Below are 21,732 nucleotides of genomic sequence, written 5' to 3' on the forward strand. Positions count from 1 at the left end.
ATATGCCTTCTCAAAAGACCGTATACAAATATACATTCAAATTGCACCAGAAATAAAAAACGTGCCAGCTACATTTATAACATGTTCTGCAGATTATTTGCATTAAAGATGTTGAATGACTGTCTGAAAAGTTTATTGTTAATGGTAGAATTCATGCTTGTGCAATCAATGACTGTTGAGCCATTGTTATTTCTAATTTGCAGTCTGACTTAGATACATTGCATGGCCTTCATAAATTGTGGAAATGGTAGGAACTAACATGATTGAAAATGGGATCATAAGGAAGCATGTGAAAATGAAATTCTATCCAATGTACTTCCAGTCACAACTGACGGTGTGTAAACAAAAGTTTCACATTTAACTATCATTGAACAAGCTATTTTCAAAATAAACATGCTAATATATACTCCAGAACGAGGTTGTATAATTTAAAACATAGTGTTAGTTTACCAACCACAGTCAAAAGCATGGAAAAAGGTCTCCAAATTGTAAGATTAACACTTGCAGGGGGTGTTCAATACAAGTGTGCAATAAAAGATTTTCAAACAGTCCAGAAAAGATAGATTGGACAATTAAGGTTGTCCCACACAACTATGACTGGAGCCTCATGATTATATATGTTCTTTTTTCTTCCTAAACCATGGCCATAGATTTATTTGGAAACGAGTAACTCACTCTTTCATTTCACCAACAGCAGATCACACGCTTCACTGCACTCTTTTTGAGTCAGGGCACCCATCTATTGCAAGCTACAAGCAATTCACTAAAATGTCAATAATCTAGTGTAAATTTGAGAAAGATATGCATGAAAAGAAAGTCAAACTCCAAACAAAGCTGAAAAGTCCTTCCAAGCCAGTGGATACAGAGCCTACAAATGATTGTTTCTGGTGAATGACATTTCATCCCACCTGGCAGGTCTATTATTTTGTTTGAGTGTGTCAATGCAGGCGTTCACCCATTTAAACATAACTAAATGGTTTGTTTTAACAACATCTTTGTTGAAGTAGCAAATAAAGAATGCTATCTAATACTGTTAAGCATTCAATTTTCTTGGCACCAGTGATTTAGAAACACTACACATCCATAATACATGAAAAGCCTTCCACCTTACCATACAGTTCCTGTCTATAAGACCATATGATGTCACAGCAAAATGAGGCCATTTTGCCCATTGGGTTGGTTCTCTCATTTTTTTTCCTTTATTCATTCACAGGATGAGGACGTCGCTGACTAGGCAGCATTTATTGCCCATCCCTAATTGCCCAGAGGGCAGTTAAGAGTCAACCACATTTCTCTGGGTCTGGAATCGCATGTAGGCCATGCCAGGCAAGTATGGCAGTTTCCCTCCTTAAAGGACATGAGTGAACCAGGTGGGTGTTTCCAACAATTGACAATAGATCACCATTATATTCTTAATTCCAGATATTTATTGAATTCGAATTCTACCATCTGCCATGCTGGGATTTGAACCCAGCTCCCCAGAATGCTATCTGGGTCTCCAGATTAACAATCCAGCGATAAGGCCACTAGGCCATCACCTCCCCATACATTCAATCATGGCTGCATAAGTGTCCTATGAAACAAAGATTGGTGGAGGGTCAGGTAGTGTGAAGACTGCAGAAGGACTTAGACAAGTTATGAGATCCCATTTCTGAAGGGACGCAAGCTGAAACATCAGCTTTTCTACTCCTCTGATGCTGCCTGGCCTGCTGTGTTCCTCCAGCTCCACACTGTGTTATCTCTGACTCCAGCACTGAGAGTTCTTACTATGTCTATGGAAGAGTCTGACACTTTTTGCTTAGATTTTCATTATCTAACTTTTCCCAGGCAATTTAGCTGCCGCAGCAAACTCTGAATATTCCAGTTGATCTGTGTACTTCCCGAATGATCGAGGCACAGATGAATTGGCCATCGGAATTTTCAATTTCTCAGGCAATTCCCTCAGAGTCCAGTATATCGGGGATAACACAGTCATAAGGCAAAACTCCTATCTGCAGTGCAGAAACGACTCCCTGGCCGCCTAAGGATGGCACCCATCATACAATCGAAGTTGTATGATACTGTTTGTGAGCATCTAGTAACATCCTGCTAACTGCAAGGGCCTCATGCAGTCAGACCAGGAAATGACTTTCCTCTTGAGAAAGTAGGCACAGGAGCTTCCTACGCTTAAACAGGATGGTGGAAATTTCAGAGGAGAGTGTTAGTGAGGGCAAAAGAGGTAAGCAGAAAGAGACAGTAAGGGAGATGGGGGAAGGGGTAGGGAGACGGTGGGGGGTAAAACTTAAAGGAAAAAAAAATAGTAAAATAGAAAGGCAGGAAAAGAAAGGGACAGAGGAAGAAAGAAGGAAAGAGTGGGATAAACAGACAGACAGGAAAAGAAGGATAGAGAAGGAGAAGAGGAGAATGGAGAAAAGAAAGATCAAAGACCTTCATTGGCCTGTCTCTCCTCTATGGAGATGTCCAAGGAGTGGCCTTGGACAGGGAACAGGCATTGTACAGAGCACTGCATGAAGCCTTTTTTTATTAAATTTTAACAAATTTGCTATTTGACCCAGGTTACATGTCCTCTTTGAGGGACAACTACATATTATACTGAGTTCATTTGGTTCCTTAATTTTTAAATCAGTTATTCAAATTAGCATAAAGAGAGGGACTGCTGCAAAAATGGGTCATGGAAAAATCTATTATATACAATCAAAGAGCACAGAATGGAAACAGACCCATTTGGTCCAACTCGTCCATGCCCACCAGATATTCTAAATTAATCTATTCCTATTTGCAAGCATTTGGTCATTTCCCTTTAAACCCTTCCTATTCGTGTACCCATCCAGATGCCTCTTAAATCCTGTCATTGTAGCAGACTCCACTACTTCCTCTGGCAGCTCATTCCATCTATACACCACATTCTGCTTGAAAAAGTTGCCCCTTAGGTCCCTTTTAAATCTTTCCTCTCTCACTGTAAACCAATACCCCTCTCGTTTTGGACTCTGCTACCCTGGGAAAAAGACCTTGGCTATTCACCCTATCCATGCCCCATGATTTTATAAACTTCTCAGCCTCCAACGCTTCAGAGGCAATAGCCATGGCCAACTCAGCCTCTCTCTATAGCTCAAACCCTCCAACCCTGCAAGTCTTTCTGATCCGCTTCAAGCTCAGAACATTCTTCCTATAACAGGGAGACCGTATATAGCACATCACTGTCCAGTTTCATACGAGGTTTGGGGATTGAGTTAAGATAGTCAAATAAAATAAATTGCTGCAACTCAATTTCTTTAATTTCCTCCTTTGGGGTAACTGATTGGGACTGACCCATTCCCTGCTTTTCAAAAGGATTAGGTTCTTTTTACTGCTCGTCTACTCCCAGCTACCTCTGTTCCTACAATTCACCTATAATCTCACTCCAATCATCTTCTAATTGCCCAATGTGCATTTCACTGCAGTGACTTTTTAAAAATTTCGCCACGCCTGTAAAGGGGATTAATCTTTCTCTCTCCATTACCAGCAGTTGGCAATCCAGCCCAGTAAGTCATGCTGTAAGCAAATCCACTGTATTTGCCCCTTCCTTGACATATTCAATCACCAGTCGGATTTCACACTGAAGGTATTTTACATGGCTACGATGTTTACATGGACAAGAGACATTTTTTTCATAGGCAGCTGCAAACTTTGGCGGTTTTCACATTGGAGCTTGGATGGCTGAAAAAAGTGAAGCTATGCATTGCATCGATGTAGGAGAACTACCAACAGGGACTCAAAGAACAGCTAGCACTTGAAGTTGCTGCTGCCCACATGTCCAAGGAGCAAGAAGACAGTGGCCTGACTATTCATGGTAACTACTCTGTTAGATATTTGTGAATGTTATTATACTGAACAGTTGTTACATATTGACACTGATTATTACAGCGTTGGATTCTTAATCTGAACAATAGTCAGTTACACAAACATGATCACCCTCATTGCTGAAGATCTTTCAGACTGGTACATCACTTATTAAAAAAACAATTGTTTGCTTGCTGGTTTACAATCTTCAGTGCTCATAAATTATGTTTAATTTACTGTCTGATACATGTCCAAATGATCTTTGCTTGTGATTGTATCCATCTAAGCTTGTGGCCACATTTCCTCAACTAGCCCAAGCAACAAGCTCATCTATGCTATTTGTGCAGGTGCTAATGTGCTCCACATTTTTACAACTCTTTGGGGATATAAATCTGTACTTAATCCCTTCCTGCATTAAATAGTAGCCAATTATAATTATGGTCAATGGTATTCCTTACAACTGGAAAGATTTTCTTTCGATATACCCTGTAAAACGGCTTCACCAGCATGGATTGTCTCCATCCTTCAAGTTTCCCATTTTGGGAGAAGTTTGGTTCCGGCGTTTTATTCCTAGCCCCCTTGACATGTCGAGTCAATAGCCTCTGTTGCAGTACTTGAGTGCTCAAGAATCTCAAACTATACTATTCCCATGGCCACTGTTACGTGCTGCATCATTTTGTTTTGCAACATCCATTCCCAGATGATTCTCTCCACCCTAAACTTTATATGTTTTTAAAGCATATCCAAATATAAAGCATACTCAAAACCTTTCATCAAAAATGTTTGCTTTCTTACCAACTCACCATGCTCCCCAACACCACCCCAATACTCCCAGAGTCTGCTTTCAATGAGGATGACAGCTCTTGACATGCTGTGTGCACCATTGTCGAATAATGACTAAAAAGGATACATTTTCTTTTATATAGTACCTTTCAAGTTCTCATCCCAAAGTGCTTCACAATCAATGAATCATTTTTCACGTGCAGTCACTGTTGACTAGCAAATTTAGTAAGCTCAAGAGCAGTGACAAAGATCAGATCGTCAAATTCTCATTAGTCACTCAATGACAGTCTGTCTTGGAGTGGATTTTTTTAAAACTGACTTTGAACAGGGAAGTAAGTAGAAAAAATAATAATATCTTAACTTTCTAAAAGAACATTTTTGATCATTTCTATTTGGAGTTCACATCAAATTTAGAAATGGTGCATTTTCTCTCTCAAATTTAAGAAAAATTGACCAGTTGAACAGGAGGAAAATCTTTACTCTGGCATAATCATTTACAGAATATCCTCAGGAAAACAAAGCAAAGTTAATTTCTTAAAAATCAATCACAGCCCTTCTCACAGAGAGCGAAGGCCTCTCATGCCAGGATTCTTCTTCCTTTCCTTTTTAAATGTATTCTTGAAATTAAGTAAAGACTTTCTATTTGTTTTAGTTTTGGAAATAAAGTATTTAAATACTAAAATATATTTTCTTCCCTGGAGAGGAATCTAAACAATTTTCCAAGAAAATGATAATCTATGGTCAGTTCCCTTGAGTTACTGAATTTATTAGGCAACAGGAAAGAGGATGTGGGCTTCATAGACAATTAACTACAGCTTGATTGAAGATAAAAAAATAAGTTACAGAACGTCCTTCAATGAAACGCAAGGTCAGAATGGGTTGAAACAATTTTTTATAGCCTTGCTTGCAACTATGTTTAGTGTCAAACGCCACTCAATGGTAGCATTTACATCTTTGAGAAATTGAAAGTTCAAGTCTGACCCCAGTAACAAGCACAAAACCCGGGATGGCTTGTATGTTGGTCTGATATCCCACTTTTGTTAGATAGTAACATAGATGTTCGACTAATGTTGAAGATTCCACAGCTCTATTTAAGAAAATGTTGCAGACAAGATTGTAAATTGATATTCAGCTCAGTGTGTCTGTGCTTCTCATGTAAATCAATCAGCCCCAGTCCCCTGCCTTTTCCTTATAGCTCGAGCTAAAAAAAAGTCTTTTCAGATGACTTTTTTTTGAATGCCAAGCATAGTTCTACCTCCATCAAATGTTCAAGCAGTGCATTCAAGATACTTACCATTCATTGCATAAGAAAACTTTCTCTCACGTTACCATTCCCATCTTTTCCAATCTTGTGATATCAGAGCTTTCTGATTCACAAAATTGTTGTCAATGGGAACATTTCTTCCCAGTTCTGTCTGGAGCACTCATGATTTTCAGCATCACTACCAAATTTCCTCATAAGTTTCAGTTCTTTAAAAGCGGCTCTATTTTCTTCCACCCACAGACCAGGCGTTGCTCATCTCTGGAATTGTTCTCATGGATCTTTTTTACAAGCTTGCGAATGCGTCGACACATTCTCCAGTTGCAGCTGAATCAGTGTTTTATGAACTATCCATTAAAACTTGTTTTCTTTTGTACTCCATGTCCCAATATACAAAGACCAGGATTCTGTAGGCTTTAATAACTGCTTTCTTTCAGCCCTTTGTCATTACCACATTGCTGTTTATGGGAATTTGCTGTGTGCAAATCAGCTGTTGCATTCCCTACGTTGCAATGGCACTTACATATCAAAAGTAATTGAATCATACAATGATTACAGCACAGGAGGATATTGTTTGTACCTGCTCTCGGGAGGAGCAATTCAACTTGTTGCCCTCCTCTGTCTTTATCCTGTAGCCCCACGAATGCTCTCTCTCCACATAATTATTTAATTCCCTTGCAAAAACCACAATTGCACAGGGTCCTAGCTGTGGTCTAATGAGCACCTTATGTACTTTTAGCAAGGCTTCCCAATTTCTATTTCTTATAAAACCTGATGTGTTGGAAGTGCAAGGTTCAAAGAAAACTCATGTGTTTCATGTAGAACTGATCATCAACGAGCTAACATTCGCAAAAGCAAAAACAACCATCTGCCAATCAACGTGATTCTGTGATTGGGCAGGCCTTTGTTAAACAATCTGAGTGTCTCAAAGCTACACCAGCAACCAATTTGAGACAGTCAAGCTAGTCTACACTTGCAAGACATAACACACATTGATATGCAGAAACCTATTCCTTGTAATCAAAAGGAATGTGTTCAGGCTTGAGCCCATTGTAAATTACTCAAGAGCCTTAGGAGCCTGCAATTCATACTGCTTTCTCTATGGTGACATATCAACCAGAATTTTCTTTTCCGACCAATTAGTACTTGTGTATTACAAATCATTGTAATTGACTGAAATTGGCAATGCTCGCATTGGTTCTAATGAGTTCAAGACAGAAAGCTTTGCCAATTTCTCTCTTTTCAGAAATTATTAACAGGAGCACTATTATAAACCCCAACCTGTGCTTTCTATTCTGATGGAGGAACTTCCTTCTGACTGATGTTGGTACATGTCTTCAGTGCATAAGAAATCAATTATCAAAGGCAGGGCGAAATGTTCCCTTGAGTGAGAGCAGCTACTGAGGCAATGCCTCTTTTGATATGAATGGTATTGCTTCTAGTGGGTGACATTTAGCATGGCCTGGAAAGAGATGGTTGAGTTAGACAATGCAGTATTTCCATTCTAGCCTCAAGAAAAACAAGCACACCAGATTTTTGCTACAGTAACCCAGAATTTCTTTACAGAGGCCAGCGTGATATCTATATCCCACCTTTCCACAAATTGGCTACATATTCATTTAGGACGATTTGTCTTTCAGCAAACCTTAGTTCTCTGGTATTGGCACAACGTCACATCATGAATAAACAATTTATTTCATCATCTCTGGAGCCTATTCACTATTGGTTATACGGTCCATTGAAGAACTCAATAGCTTTATTTGCAGAAGTCTAATAGTCATTTATGGAGGCCTGCAAATTTATTTTCATCTTCTTTGCAGATGAATGAAATCCCTACGAAAGGCAAATGTTGGAATTGATCATAACACCCAGCATTCAATACAAAACTACAGATATTGATGAAGAATGCAGCTTGAATAAATACTGACCAATGCTTCTCATGGAAAAGGAACATGGCAGTGATGAATCTGAATCTGCAAAGTAGTCACCATAAGAAATGGGAGCAGGAATTTAAACTACCTAGCCTGCTCTGCCATTCTGTGAGCTCATGGCTCATCTGATTGAGACCTTAACTTTACTTTTCTGCTGTCCCATAAAACCCTGCACTCCCTTTTTGATCAAGAATTCATTTAACTCAACTGGACATATATTCCAAGACCCAGCTTCCACTGATCTTTGTGGCAGAGAAATCCAGAGACTAAAGACTCTCAGACGAGAAATTCTTCATCTTAAGCTTGTTACCCTTACTTTGACCTTGTACCCCTTGGTACCAGACTCACCCATGGAGGAAAGCATCCTGTCTGGAATGTAACACTAACAAATACTTACCAACATTATCAACTGTACCCGGTGCGGCTTCCTCTACATTGGGGAAACCAAGCGGAGGCTTGGAGACCGCTTTGCAGAACACCTCCGCTCAGTTCGCAACAAACAACTGCACCTCCCAGTCACAAACCATTTCCACTCCCCCTCCCATTCTCTTGATGACATGTCCATCATGGGCCTCCTGCACTGCCACAATGATGCCACCCGAAGGTTGCAGGAACAGCAACTCATATTCCGCCTGGGAACCCTGCAGCCTAATGGTATCAATGTGGACTTCACCAGTTTCAAAATCTCCCCTTCCCCTACTGCATCCCTAAACCAGCCCAGTTCGTCCCCTCCCCCCACTGCACCACACAACCAGCCCAGCTCTTCCCCCCCACCCACTGCATCCCAAAACCAGTCCAACCTGTCTCTGCCTCCCTAACCGGTTCTTCCTCTCACCCATCCCTTCCTCCCACCCCAAGCCGCACCCCCAGCTACCTACTAACCTCTTCCCACCTCCTTGACCTGTCCGTCTTCCCTGGACTGACCTATCCCCTCCCTACGTCCCCACCTACACTCTCTCCACCTATCTTCTTTACTCTCCATCTTCGGTCCGCCTCCCCCTCTCTCCCTATTTATTCCAGTTCCCTCTCCCCATCCCCCTCTCTGATGAAGGTTCTAGGCCCGAAACGTCAGCTTTTGTGCTCCTGAGATGCTGCTTGGCCTGCTGTGTTCATCCAGCCTCACATTTTATTATCTTGGAATTCTCCAGCATCTGCAGTTTCCATTATCTCTCACTTACCAACATTGTGTATGGCATTCAAAAGGCCACAGATGGATTACTTGGACACAATTTTTGTTTCCAGATTAAAAAAAAGTACATGCTCTAGATGGACTATAACAAAATTCAACAGACAGATTATTGGGGTATGGGACAATTGTATGAGCAGACAGTAAGTAAACTAGGCCGCATATCCGCTCAAGATTACAACAATAAGAGGTGATCTAGTTCAAATACATACAATTTTAAGGGATGTGACAATGTAGATATTGTAAAATACACACAGTAACAGAATAAGGGCCAGCCATTAAGGATCAAGAGGAGGAGAAATTTCTCCATTCAAAATGCCATACTTTGGAAAGTGATGAATGCTCAGTGAGAGTATATTTTGGACAGAGGTCAATGGATTTTTAGATACTAAGGCAATTAAGAGGTATAGGTATTGTGTAGCAAAGTGAAGCTGAGATAAAAGATCAACTATAATCCTGGTGAATGGCAGGGCAAATTTGAGGACCCAAGTGGCCAACTCAAGCTCTTACGTCTTAGGCTCTTGTAACCTCTGCAAACGCAATAATGTTGCTCCCTATATCTGAGTTTGACATTGTTTCGAAACTTAAATAAAGAGTGAAGGGCTCTTAGCCAACTCCTGGCAACGTGAGTTGTCATGAGTCTCTCAGCGTGAAACATTCATGAAACAACACTTTCTGCTCCTGTGACTGAGCGAATTCCACATCCACACTGTCACTCTCCATGAAAGCAATTGGTTTCCGTCATCCCAACAAACCTCCAGGAACAGAAATCTGTCAAGTGCCTTTCAAAAGTCCATATAATTAAAACATCGACTTTGGTCATCAATCTTTCCTAGCAAGGAATTTAATCAAGCAGTCAGGCATAATTTGCCTTGAACGAGTCACGCCATTTCTCCTTGATTAATCTTTATCTTTCCAAATGATATGTACATTTCTTGTTAAATTTCAGTATATTTCAGACTTAACATCAAGCATCAAGAGCTTATGAATAAGTAACTTAGAACACACTCCCAAAATACAGAGGATGATATAAATTACGAACTGGATGCAGGTCATTTTGTCATTCAAATCTGTTCCTCATTCAACAAGCTAATGATTGAACCTCCATTTTAGTTCAACCTCCCTGCATTACTGCCCACCCTTACTTCTTTATTTTAAGATTGCTTTTTTTTAAACTGCTTCAAAATATAATTTGTGGCAGTGTATGTCACCTGCAAGACAGTAACACACAGAATGTTCCCAAATTTGAGCCACGTGATCTGATACACACTGATACTGTCTCATTTGAACAGTTAGACAAATCTTAAACCATTGCTTTTCCATACAATTTAGGAGAATGTTGTTGACACAATGGTGTGTCGATAAAAGAGAAGGTAGGATAAAGACACGGAGTTTATTTTACTGAACATTCAATGTTTCCTGAGTGTTTCTCTAGATCTTCCAACAAAATGACAAGGGAAGGTAGTGAGAAACACTTTGGAAATTTTATTGTGTTTTGTCATTGTTTCTACTCTCAGTAATCATTGTGAACATACAGCAGAATCACTTCATCTAAAGTGAAACATAATAAAACCCACACTTGCTTTTTGATAGCATAATTTACAATGTGTGTTAATGTTTACAACCAGTTCACTTTCAATCAGGTTGCTTAATGCATAAATCAAACTTGAATGAATACTCTCCTACATGTACAATGTGAAGTTTGTATTTGCTTTCAGATTGCAGTTTGCTACTATCTCAAGTGTGATAAGTCTGAGTTTGTGTGAAGCACAAATTCTCAAGAAGATTATCTGAATCAACTTGCATATAATTACCATTCATCATCTGTTCCACCAGGGCTTGCGCTGATCTGCTGGCATCCTGCAATTTTCTGTACTTTTCAGGTTTCTCCTTCTCGATAGCCTACAAGATACGGAAATAAGCTTCCCTGTCACATACTTTAAGGGTCAAAAGAAAAATGACATTCCCCAAATAAGCACAAAAGATTACCCCAAGGCTGAATTGATTTGGATCTAAAGATATTCCTTTTGTCATGTGTTGAACATGTAATTTCAGGACACGTGAGACATCATAACAGATCATCACGTGTTGGCAACAAGATTAATACCTCAACTATTAAATGTATGATATCAGTTTCTGAAATAAGATTTACACTGACAAAGCACTCCTAGATAAGTTAATAGGTAAATCATTGAGACTGTGGGAGGCTGACAGAAATTGTTGCATGCTTTCATTACTGTCTGAATCCAAACTTCAAACAATCATGTGTCAACTCAGCAAATAGCAGTTTTCCGATTTCCCATGAATAGCCCTTTAACTCCATTGCAACTGAGCTGCAAATTACAATCACCATTCCCTGAGCTAAACTTAACCTGAGATAATAACATACTGATTAGAAGGCACAGATTAAAGGCTGATTTAACAAGTCCTATTCTGAGGTCCGATATTTGCACATAATTTTTAAATTTCATGCATCTCGTCACTGTCAAAATTTTATCCTGGCATTGGCAAAATACTCTCAGAGTCTGAGATATCTTATTACATCAACCTTGATCACAAAACAGTCATTTGATTTGTAGAGAGATAATGGGAACTGCAGATGCTGGAGACTCCAAGATAACAAAGTGTGGGGCTGGATGAACACAGCAAGCCAAGCAGCATCTCAGGAGCACAAAAGCTGACGTTTTGGGCCGAGACCCTTGCTGCTTGGCTGCTGTGTTCATCCAGCCCCACACTCTGGTATATTTGATTTGTAGATTTCACTTATTATCCTTTACATATTGAATACTTGACATACATGAACTTTTTCCTGAAGATCCGAGATACTTCCTTCTTTCCGGTAGATTGCAAACTCTGGACTTTGAAGGATAGCTTCTGATCGAGTCATCCAGCTGTGCAGCTCTGTTGTATCAACATCAAACCTGAAGAAAGAACCACCAATTGTCCATAAAAGCTTGTGAACACTTCTCCTTGTGTTTCTGTTCAGAACACAGCGCTGAATTTTACACGTCATCCGTGGGTAGAAAAACAAGGTGGATGCATAAACTAGGATGCCATGCCCAGCCCACCTCGTGCCATGTTTTATCAGCAACTGTGGAACATGTCAGGTAGACACCTGCCCATGTCTAATTCAGGCCCTGAAGTGGGTAATTTAGGTCTTATAATACTCTGGTCCAATCCAGTAAGGGAGGCTTGGGCCCAATACGTAGCCCAGTACATTCAGACCTACAGGCTACTGGTCAGTGAAAGGGACTGGGGTTCCACCAGCCGCGCCCCGCTGTGCCAGAGAGCCCCTCCCTTACCTACCACTGGATAAAGTCATTCTTACTTCCAGTCATGAAGGACAATCTATGAAATGCTGGCCACCTTGCTTTAATAGGGTCTGCAGTTGTTGCATTAAAAAATCTGATTAACATCATAACACCAGAAATAACACGATAAAATTGCTACAATCTCATCATATCAATGTACACAGTGGGCCAAGGTCAATGTTACCTCAGTTCCGAAGAAGAGGCATATTGAATGCAAAAATATTAACTCTTCTTTCCCTCTCTACAGATGCTGTAGGGCCTGCTGAGTTTCTCGAGTATTCTGTTTCTTTTTAAATTTTAGCATCCACTGTATTCAGTTTTTATTCCAGTGTTACATTCCTTGATACCCATACACATCGTTGCAACATCAAACTTAGTGGAGCCAAACTAGATTCTTTCCTAAAAATTGGCGTGAGGATCTCAATAGATGCAGGGCTGTCTTCTGAGACAGATTGTACGGCAATCCAAGTGCTACCTGATCATTTAAGTGATGGTAGCACCTCACCTGACACAAAGATTTTCTGTAGCTGATTCCTACAGAAATCACATTTAATTAACTTGATGTTTTTGTTTTGAAGGGTTAACAGAAAGGCTTAATGAGGGCAACACTGTTCATGTGGTATTTATGGACTTTGAGAAGAAGTTTGACACTCTGCCACTGAACAGACTCATGAGGAAAGTTCTAGGTCATGAAATAAAAGGAATACCAGCTACATGGATACAAAATTGGCTGAGTGAAAGACAACGGAGAATATGGTCAATAGGTATTTTTTTAGGCAGCAGAGGGGTTTGTAATGGAGTTTCTTGTGGCCAGAATCGCTTTTCCTGATAATACATTACCAATCTAGATTTTGGGATGCAGGGCACAATTCCAAAGTTTGAAGGTTTGTTAATTGTCTTAGGGAAGGCAATCTGCTATCCTTACCGACATCTGACTCCATTCCCAGAGCAATGTACTTTATTCTTACCTGCACTTTGAAATGGCCCCAGAAGCCATCCAGATCTAGGGGCAATTAGGGATGGGCCATATATGCTGGCCCAGCCACAGCCCATGAACATTTTTTTTAAACTGCCAACATTGTACCTCTACATTAGCAACACTTTACAGATTCCCGCTACTTTTAACAACAGAACTGTTGAGGACTCCAGGGCTAAGCCAGTGGGAACTTTTATTCAGCAACCCAGCTGTCCATTTGTTCAGACTGTGTGTGGCAACACAGCTCTCACGATGTGCATGCTGCTCAGATTGTACAGTGGAGCCAGTGTTTACACTGGTCATCCAGTTTGTCCTGGCAGTTTAAATGCAGATAGCAGAGTGGACTGCTGCATGATTGCTGCCAGGATACTGGGCTGTGAACTGTATGATATGCTGCATCAACTGGACATTAAGGAAATAAAGTCCCTTCAGGTTGCTGAGCAACTCAGAATTGACATGCAGTACTAGAAATGTGGCTTATGTGCACTAAACGTCATTCAGCATCATGGAGAAAACTTGTAATCCTCATGCAGCCAATGATGCCTTTCAAAGCACTGGAGAAGGCAGACTCTGGCTGCTGGTGAATGCATCACGGTGGAGTACAGATTTTTAGCTAACCAGCATCACATACAAAATTTGTACTGTCAGACAAGACAGAGGGTATTGTGAAGGGGTGCTTTTCTGACTGGAGGTCCTTAACCAGTGTTGTTCCACGAGAATTAGTGCTGGGATCTCTTGTTGTTTGTAATTTCTATGAATGATTTGGATGAAAATGTTGGTGGTCTGATTATTAAGTTTGTAGATGGCACGGAAATTGCAGGAGCTCTGGATGGTGAAGAAGGTTATCAAAGGATTGAACAGTAATAGATCAGTGGGAGAGTGGCAGATGGAGTTGATTCCGGACAATGTGAGGTGATGCAATTTGGGAGGTCAAATGCAAAAGGAGAGTATACAGTAAATGGCAGGACCCTTAGGAACACTGATCCACAGAGAGGTCTTGTGTTCCAAGTCTACAGCTCCTTGAAAATGGCAAAAAAGTGAATACTGTGGTAAAGAAGGCATTTGGTACCCTTGTCTTCATCAGTCAAGATATTGAACATAAGAGTTGGCAAGTCATGTTGCAGCTGTATAAAACATTAATTAGGCCACAACTGGAAGCTTAGAGTTCTGTTCCCCAAACTGTAGGAAAGAGGTGAAGGCTTTGAAGAGGGTACAAAAAAGGTTTACCAGGGTGTTGCATGGATTGAAGTATATTAGCTTTAAGGAGAAGTTGGATAAACTTTGATAATTTTTGCTCAAGTGTTGCAGGCTGAGGAGTGATGTGATAGAAGCAAATAAAACGGTGAGAGGCATCGACTAGGATGGATAGTTGGAGTCTATTTTGGGTGGAAATGTCAAATACAAAGGGGCATATGTTTAAAGTGAGAGGGGAAAAGTTTAAAAGGTGATGCACAAGGCAAGTTTGTTGTGCAGAAGGTGGTAGGGAGCTGGAATCTGCTCCTGGGGAGGTGGATGATACAGGTATGATCACAAAATTTAAGAAGCTTTCAGACGGACACACAAACAGGCAGAAAATAGAAGGATATGGATCAGGTGGAGGCAGATGGGATTAGATTAGAATGGCATCATAGTTGGCACAGACATAGGCTGAAAGGCCTAACTGTTCTATGTTCTGTGATGTGAAATAAAGCTAACTTATCTTTGCCGGGCAATGCTGTGAATGCTTTCATGTGGTGTTGCATACAATTCTCAGAATGTCAATTCTCCACATGATTCAGGACTTACTGCATATGCATAGTAGCATAACATGCTGTATCTGGCTTTTCCCCCACAGTGTAACTGCTGACAATAAGCAGGGGTTGACCATTCAAACAGTAGCCTGCGTGCATTAAGATGACTGGTGCAGAAAAAGAGATCACTGTACAGGAGAAGGACATCAAAGGGAACACATGCGGCACAGTAAGTTTATCGGAGGTGATCAAAGCAGAAGGTTGTCAAAGTCAGAGATAATGGGAACTGCAGATGCTGGAGAATTCCAAGATAATAAAATGTGAGGCTGGATGAACACAGCAGGCCAAGCAGCATCTCAGGAGCACAAAAGCTGACGTTTCGGGCCTAGACCCTTCATCAGAAAAGGGGGATGGGGAGAGGGTTCTGGAATAAATAGGGAGAGAGGGGGAGGCGGACCGAAGATGGAGAGAAAAGAAGATAGGTGGAGAGGAGAGTATAGATGGGGAGGTAGGGAGGGGATAGGTCAGTCCAGGGAAGACGGACAGGTCAAGGAGGTGGGATGAGGTTAGTAGGTAGATGGGGGTGCGGCTTGAGGTGGGAGGAAGGCATGGGTGAGAGGAAGAACCGGTTAGGGAGGCAGAGACAGGTTGGACTGGTTTTGGGATGCAGTGGGTGGGGGGGAAGAGCTGGGCTGGTTGTGTGGTGCAGTGGGGGGAGGGGGCGAACTGGGCTGGTTTAGGGATGCAGTCGGGGAAGGGGGGATTTTGAAACTGGTGAAGTCCACATTGATAAAATTAGGCTGCAGGGTTCCCAGGCGGAATATGAGTTGCTGTTCCTGCAACCTTCGGGTGGCATCATTGTGGCACTGCAGGAGGCCCATGATGGACATGTCATCTAAAGAATGGGAGGGGGAGTGGAAATGGTTTGCGACTGGGAGGTGCAGTTGTTTGTTGCGAACTGAGCGGAGGTGTTCTGCAAAGCGGTCTCCAAGCCTCCGCTTGGTTTCCCCAATGTAGAGGACGCCACACCGGGTACAGTGGATGCAGTGTACCACACTGGCAGATGTGCAGGTGAACCTCTGCTTAATGTGGAATGTCATCTTGGGGCCTGGGATAGGGGTGAGGGAGGAGGTGTGGGGGCAAGTGTAGCATTTCCTGCGGTTGCACGGGAAGGTGCCGGGTGTGGTGGGGTTGGAGGGCAGTGTGGAGCGAACAAGGGAGTCACGGAGAGAGTGGTCTCTCCGGAAAGCAGACAGGGGTGGGGATGGAAAACTGTCTTGGGTGGTGGGGTCGGATTGTAAATGGCGGAAGTGTCGGAGGATGATGCGTTGTATCCGGAGGTTGGTAGGGTGGTGTGTGAGAACGAGGGGGATCCTCTTTGGGCGGCTGTGGCGGGGGCGGGGTGTGAGGGATGTGTTGCGGGAAATACGGGAGACGCGGTCAAGGGCGTTCTCGATCACTGTGGGGGGAAAGTTGTGGTCCTTGAAGAACTTGGACATCTGGGATGTGCGGGAGTGGAATGTCTTGTCGTGGGAGCAGATGCGGCGGAGGCGGAGGAATTGGGAATAGGGGATGGAATTTTTGCAGGAGGGTGGGTGATTGGAGGTGTATTCTAGGTAGCTGTGGGAGAAAGTCAGTCTGGTTAGTCAGGCAAGTGCTTAGAAGCAGGAGAATTAGGCTCTGGGCAAAAAAAGTGCTATTCTTAGCAGACTCCAGGCAGTTCGTGGGAGATATCACAAGGTGCTAAGAAGGCAGCACACTGAAAAAGCAGAACAGCTCAACAAGGTATCTCCACAGCTCAAGTGTTGTTGTTGGCTCTAAAGAGCGGAGGCATCAAGTGGGTGGTGGGGGCGGGGAGGTTTCGGGGAGCAGGATATAAATGAGACAGCGCTTCAAGAAGCTGATAAGGCTTCAAGAAATTCAGGGACAGTGACAGTTTGGTTAAGCTAGCTGCTAGGAAACATGATGGAATTGGCCAGTAATTGGTTGCCTGTGAACAGTATGGAGGTCCTATGAAATGTGGTGTTGAGTGAACAGATTCAACTATCTCAATGTGAGCATTTTCTTTCGAGGGAGTTCCGATGCTAGACCCTTAAATGTAAGCTGCAATCCCTTGTGCAAGGGGTAACTTTTTTTTGGTGACCCACAGCTTCACTCACATTTGCGTAGATTGCTGAAAAAGCCATGGATCTGGCTTGACCACATTTGTTATTCAATGTGCAATAAGATCTATTCAGTCACAGTTTGCCTACTGATCCAGGTTTTTCTTCCATTAACTCTGGATGGTGGAGTAGAAGTTACATATTTTAGATTGGAACATAAACTTTATTTAGTCTGTTTCAAAACTACAGAATCTTACACCTTTAGTGAGAACACAGGATTCCAAATTTCGTATACTTTAAACAAGAAAGTTGCTAGTGTCTATACAGACTGCAGCATAAACGTGATGTTTTCATCTGAACAAGATAAGTAAAAATCCTGAATATCTTTGAAAAGCCTCAAAAATAATGCAGCCCACTTCCATCTAGTATTTGGCAATTAAATATGGAGGGAATGTTGAGCAAATATTCCAGTCCATATTCCTTTCAGAATCATCTTGTTTGGTTTGAGGCTGCAGTAATCAGCATGATTAATACACTCAATTATTCAGCACTTGTCAAAGCACTGAACCACCAACCGTAACCATTTTAATTTCACAAAAAATCCACCCACTGCACATGATTTTTATGGGTGGAATATAATTGGCCTCCTTTTTAAAATGCTACTATCCAATTTCTGTCAATACTTTAAAATTTGAAAATAACATAAGCACTCCTCAATATTTCTAGCAAATATTTCCTAAAAGAAAAGTAGGGAGAAGAAATCAGCTTAAGGTTAAGAATAGCCACTGGGCAGATTGTGGGGACAGAACAGGCAACTGACAAATGACCATAAAATGAAACTGATACGTCATTCATTCTAGATAATTTAACGATTAAAAGTATAATTCTGAATGTGCAAATGCCAGAATTAAAGAAGTGTAATGATTTTGGAGGGCTGGAGGAGATTATAGAAACAGGGAAGGATCTGAAAACATGGCTAAGCATTTTAAATTTGCAGCATCACTGAGTCTAGAACCAACACAGATCAGGGGAGTACAGGGGTGATCATGGGTTGTAACTTGCTGAGAGTTAGGAAAGGGACAAGACAGTTGGGTGAATTTACATTTATCAAGATAGGAAGCAACTTTTCCCACTCATCATCTTCTCTCTGCTGCAGGGACACCGAAGGTCTGCACATGGCATAGACTTCAGGCAATGGAATCTAATGTGTCAGGAAGCGAGGTGGTGTGTTTTGGAATGTCCCAGCAGCTGCTCCACCGTGTGTTACAGGTATTGCTGATGACAGAAGGACATTCTGGTGACATTTGCAAGACCAAAATAGTGAATGAAACAAAATCAGAAGTCACTGGAAAAGCTCACCAGGTCTGGCAGCATCTGTGAAGAAAAAAACACTAACATTTCGGATTGAATGACCCTTCCTCAGAATTAATGGTAGCTAGGAAAATGGCGGTTTATATGCAGAAGATAGGACTGGGGGGAGGGGGTAAGGTGTAAATGATAGATGTGGATAGAGTCCAATGAGAGAACAGAACAGTCAGATAGACAAAGGAATGGATAACAATCTGGTTAGGAGAGTGAATAGCTATTAATTGGGACTGTTAATGGCTAACAATGGGTTGTGTGTAACAGCAGACCATGTGATAACAAGGCTTGGTACGCATGGGGTAGGGTTAGGACTTGAACTCTTTAGTTGTTGAACTCGGTATTAAGTCCAGAAGACTGCAGGGTCCACAAGCAGAAAATGAGGTGTTTTTTTTTAACTTTGCACTGTGCTTCGATGGAGCACTGCAGCATGCCTGAGACAGAGATGCTGGCCAGGGAACAGAATGGTGCATTGAAGTAGCAGGCAACTGGAAGGTCAGGGTGTTTTCTGTGGACAGAATACCAGTGTTCTGTGAAGTGGTCAAACAGCCTACGCCTCCATTCTCCGATATAGAGGAGTTCACATTGTGAGCAGCAAATGCAGTCGGCCAGATTGTGTGACGTGGAGTCAAAGTGCTGCTTCACCAGGAAGGTGTATTTGGATACGAAGGAGGGAGGATGTAAAAGGACACGTTTCACACCTTCTGCAGTTGCAGGGGAGGTGCCGTGCGACTGTGAGGGTTAGCAGAGTGAAGGAGTGGCCCAGGGCATCGCAGTGGAAATAGTTCTTGCAGACAACTGATAAGAAAGGGGAGGAGATTGTGTGTCTGCTGGTGACATCTCACTGGAGCTCGTGGAAATGGAGGTTAATGATCCTCTGAATGTTGATGATACGCAAGGACAAGGGAGAACCTATCATTGTTACAGGAGGGAACAGAGGGCATGAGGGCCGGGGTGTGGGAGTTGGGTCAGATCCAGTCAATAACACTGCTGGGGAATCTTCAGTTGAGGAAGAAGGTGGACATTTTGATGGCTCCCTTGTCACAGTTAACATCATTGAAACAGATGCAACAGAGATGGAGGAACTGGGAGAATGCAACAGAGTCTTTACAGGAAGCAAGGTGCAAAGATTTACAGGCAAGATAATTGAGGGAGTTGGGTTTGTAGTGTATATTGCTGGCCAGCTTATCCCCAGAAATGAGAATAAAGACGCTGAGGAAGAGAAGGGAACAGTCACAGATAGACCAGGTGAAAATGAGGGCAGGGTGGAAATTGGAAGCAAATTCAATAAACTTTTCCAACTCAGGATGAGGCAGGGAAGCAGCACTGATGATATCATCGATACATCAGAGAAAGAGTTGTGGGTGGGGGCCAAAATAGAACTAGATCAGTAAGAGTGGACGATCTGGTTCTGCCTCTGACAACTGTCTGAGAGGGGAATTGAGTGAAAAAGGACAACAGTTTCCAACTTTTCTTTTTAGTTACATACAGTTTCTGTCCATCCACAGTGCTGAAAATTAAATATAGTGGAAAAAATGGTCAGAGGTAGAAGTGAAGTAGAGCTGGGTACTGACAATGTATGTGTGTTTCTGTACCATTTCACAATATACCAAGGGGACAAAAACAGTCTTTAGTGAACTGAAATCAAGATGTGTATGTTCTTTCCCTGCAGAATTATGGGAGCACTTACCTTCCTCAATTATGACCTCTTCCTATAATCTAGTCTCTCTTTAAAAACCCAATATAAGTATCATCTAGTCACTGTTTCATGATTTACTTTATTTCCACTTGTCAGTTTGCTAGTCTTCTACATTAGAGAGTTCAGATTCTCACATTACGATCTCAGTTAGAATATGTACTGTTCAATTGGAAAAAGGGAGTATTTAAATAACACCTATAATTTAATTGAAAATGATAATCATCAACTTTGACATACCTTTGGCTTTCTTCTCATTTTTCCTTAAACATTTAGTGCTAATGGCATTGCCAAGAAAACCAAGGCGATGAGGAATATTGAACTGCTGCACTTTGGAGTTAATTGGTCCCTTCATTAGTTGTTGATAATCTACCTATCTCATACAGGTGGAATGTCATTCAGGCCAGTACCCACAGTAATTTAATCAGGACTCATCGGTAGTGTATGTTTTAAATAAACAGAACAGGAATAAAATCCAATAAATTTTTAAATTCTCTCATTATACTTTGCAGCAATGAAATTGGAATTTTACCAGAATACGTAATGGTGAGTAAATTAGATTAGGTTGGGATCTTGATCTGATCTGACCTGATGTGGAACGTGAAGGACTAAGATGCATTAACTTGTGTGCCTCTCTTTCTGAAAGTTATCTGTATGTATGGGGAAAAAAAAAGTTATTATAAAGCAACATAAAATGTTTCTGAAGGAAAGGACACAAAATTGATCAAAGGGCAGGACACACACGCATGCTCCTGAAACTGCTGTATCAATATTTGCAGTAACTAAAATCTCCTGATATGTCAAAGCCATTAACAGACATCATCTGGATCTTAATTAGCAGTGAGTTGAGAAAATCCACAATCGTCCAGCTCTTAATCATAAAGGTGGTGAGTATCTCTCAGGGCCCACCTGCCTTATAATGTGCATTTCTTGCCACCTTCAAGAAGGGGAAAATTGAACCCAGTAAGTGTGGCAGCATTGTTAAATGCCAAACACCCTAGCTCTGTGCAGGGAATTAAACTACATTTTCCTCAACAATGTTCTTGGCTTGCTGTAGACAAATTTATCAACGCTTTCAATGTTGAATGTTATGCAGTGTGAAGCAGTCCACCTTTTTGAAGAACCAGAGAAGCATGCAGCACTGAAAGAACACACCTGACCAGAAACAGGAGCTGCACCTCAGCATTTGCCCATTAAATCAATGCCCTTCACATTCATGTAAATAGTATGTTCTGCTGTCAGCATCCTGGGTGAACAGATTTCTCGTCACATCGCCTGTAGTTTATTTTGTAAAATATTTTAAATCTATGGGTACTCTCATTACAGTTTCATGTGCCAGAGGAAGTGTTTTCTCCTTACTTGCTTTATCAAAGCCTCTCATAATTTGTAATTGTTCTATGGGATCTCCCCTCATCCTCTCTGCTCTAACAACAATTACAACTTTTCCACTCACCACACAATTGGAAGTTTTCCAACTTTTGGGTATCCTGCTGACAAGCCTTCTCTGATCTCATCCCTAGTCATTGACAGCCTTCCCAAATTGTGATGGTCAAAACTACACACAACATTCCAGTT

General features: G+C 41.6%; 1 protein-coding gene across 11 annotated transcripts in view; it reads right to left on the reverse strand.

Annotated features, from left to right (window-relative positions):
- Positions 1-21,732, reverse strand: part of dmd (dystrophin) — a 1,835,475-nt gene that overhangs the window by 1,049,651 nt on the left and 764,092 nt on the right. For all 11 annotated transcript variants that reach the window (XM_059650343.1, XM_048540566.2, XM_048540567.2 and 8 more), the window contains 2 exons: positions 11,778-11,901; positions 10,795-10,882 (listed from right to left, as the gene is read on the reverse strand). In XM_059650343.1, the coding sequence (XP_059506326.1) occupies positions 10,795-10,882; positions 11,778-11,901 (212 nt within the window). The remainder of the gene's footprint in view (positions 1-10,794; positions 10,883-11,777; positions 11,902-21,732) is intronic.

Source organism: Stegostoma tigrinum, chromosome 12, assembly GCF_030684315.1.
Source record: "Stegostoma tigrinum isolate sSteTig4 chromosome 12, sSteTig4.hap1, whole genome shotgun sequence".
In the NCBI taxonomy this organism is placed as follows: Eukaryota; Metazoa; Chordata; class Chondrichthyes; order Orectolobiformes; family Stegostomatidae; genus Stegostoma; species Stegostoma tigrinum.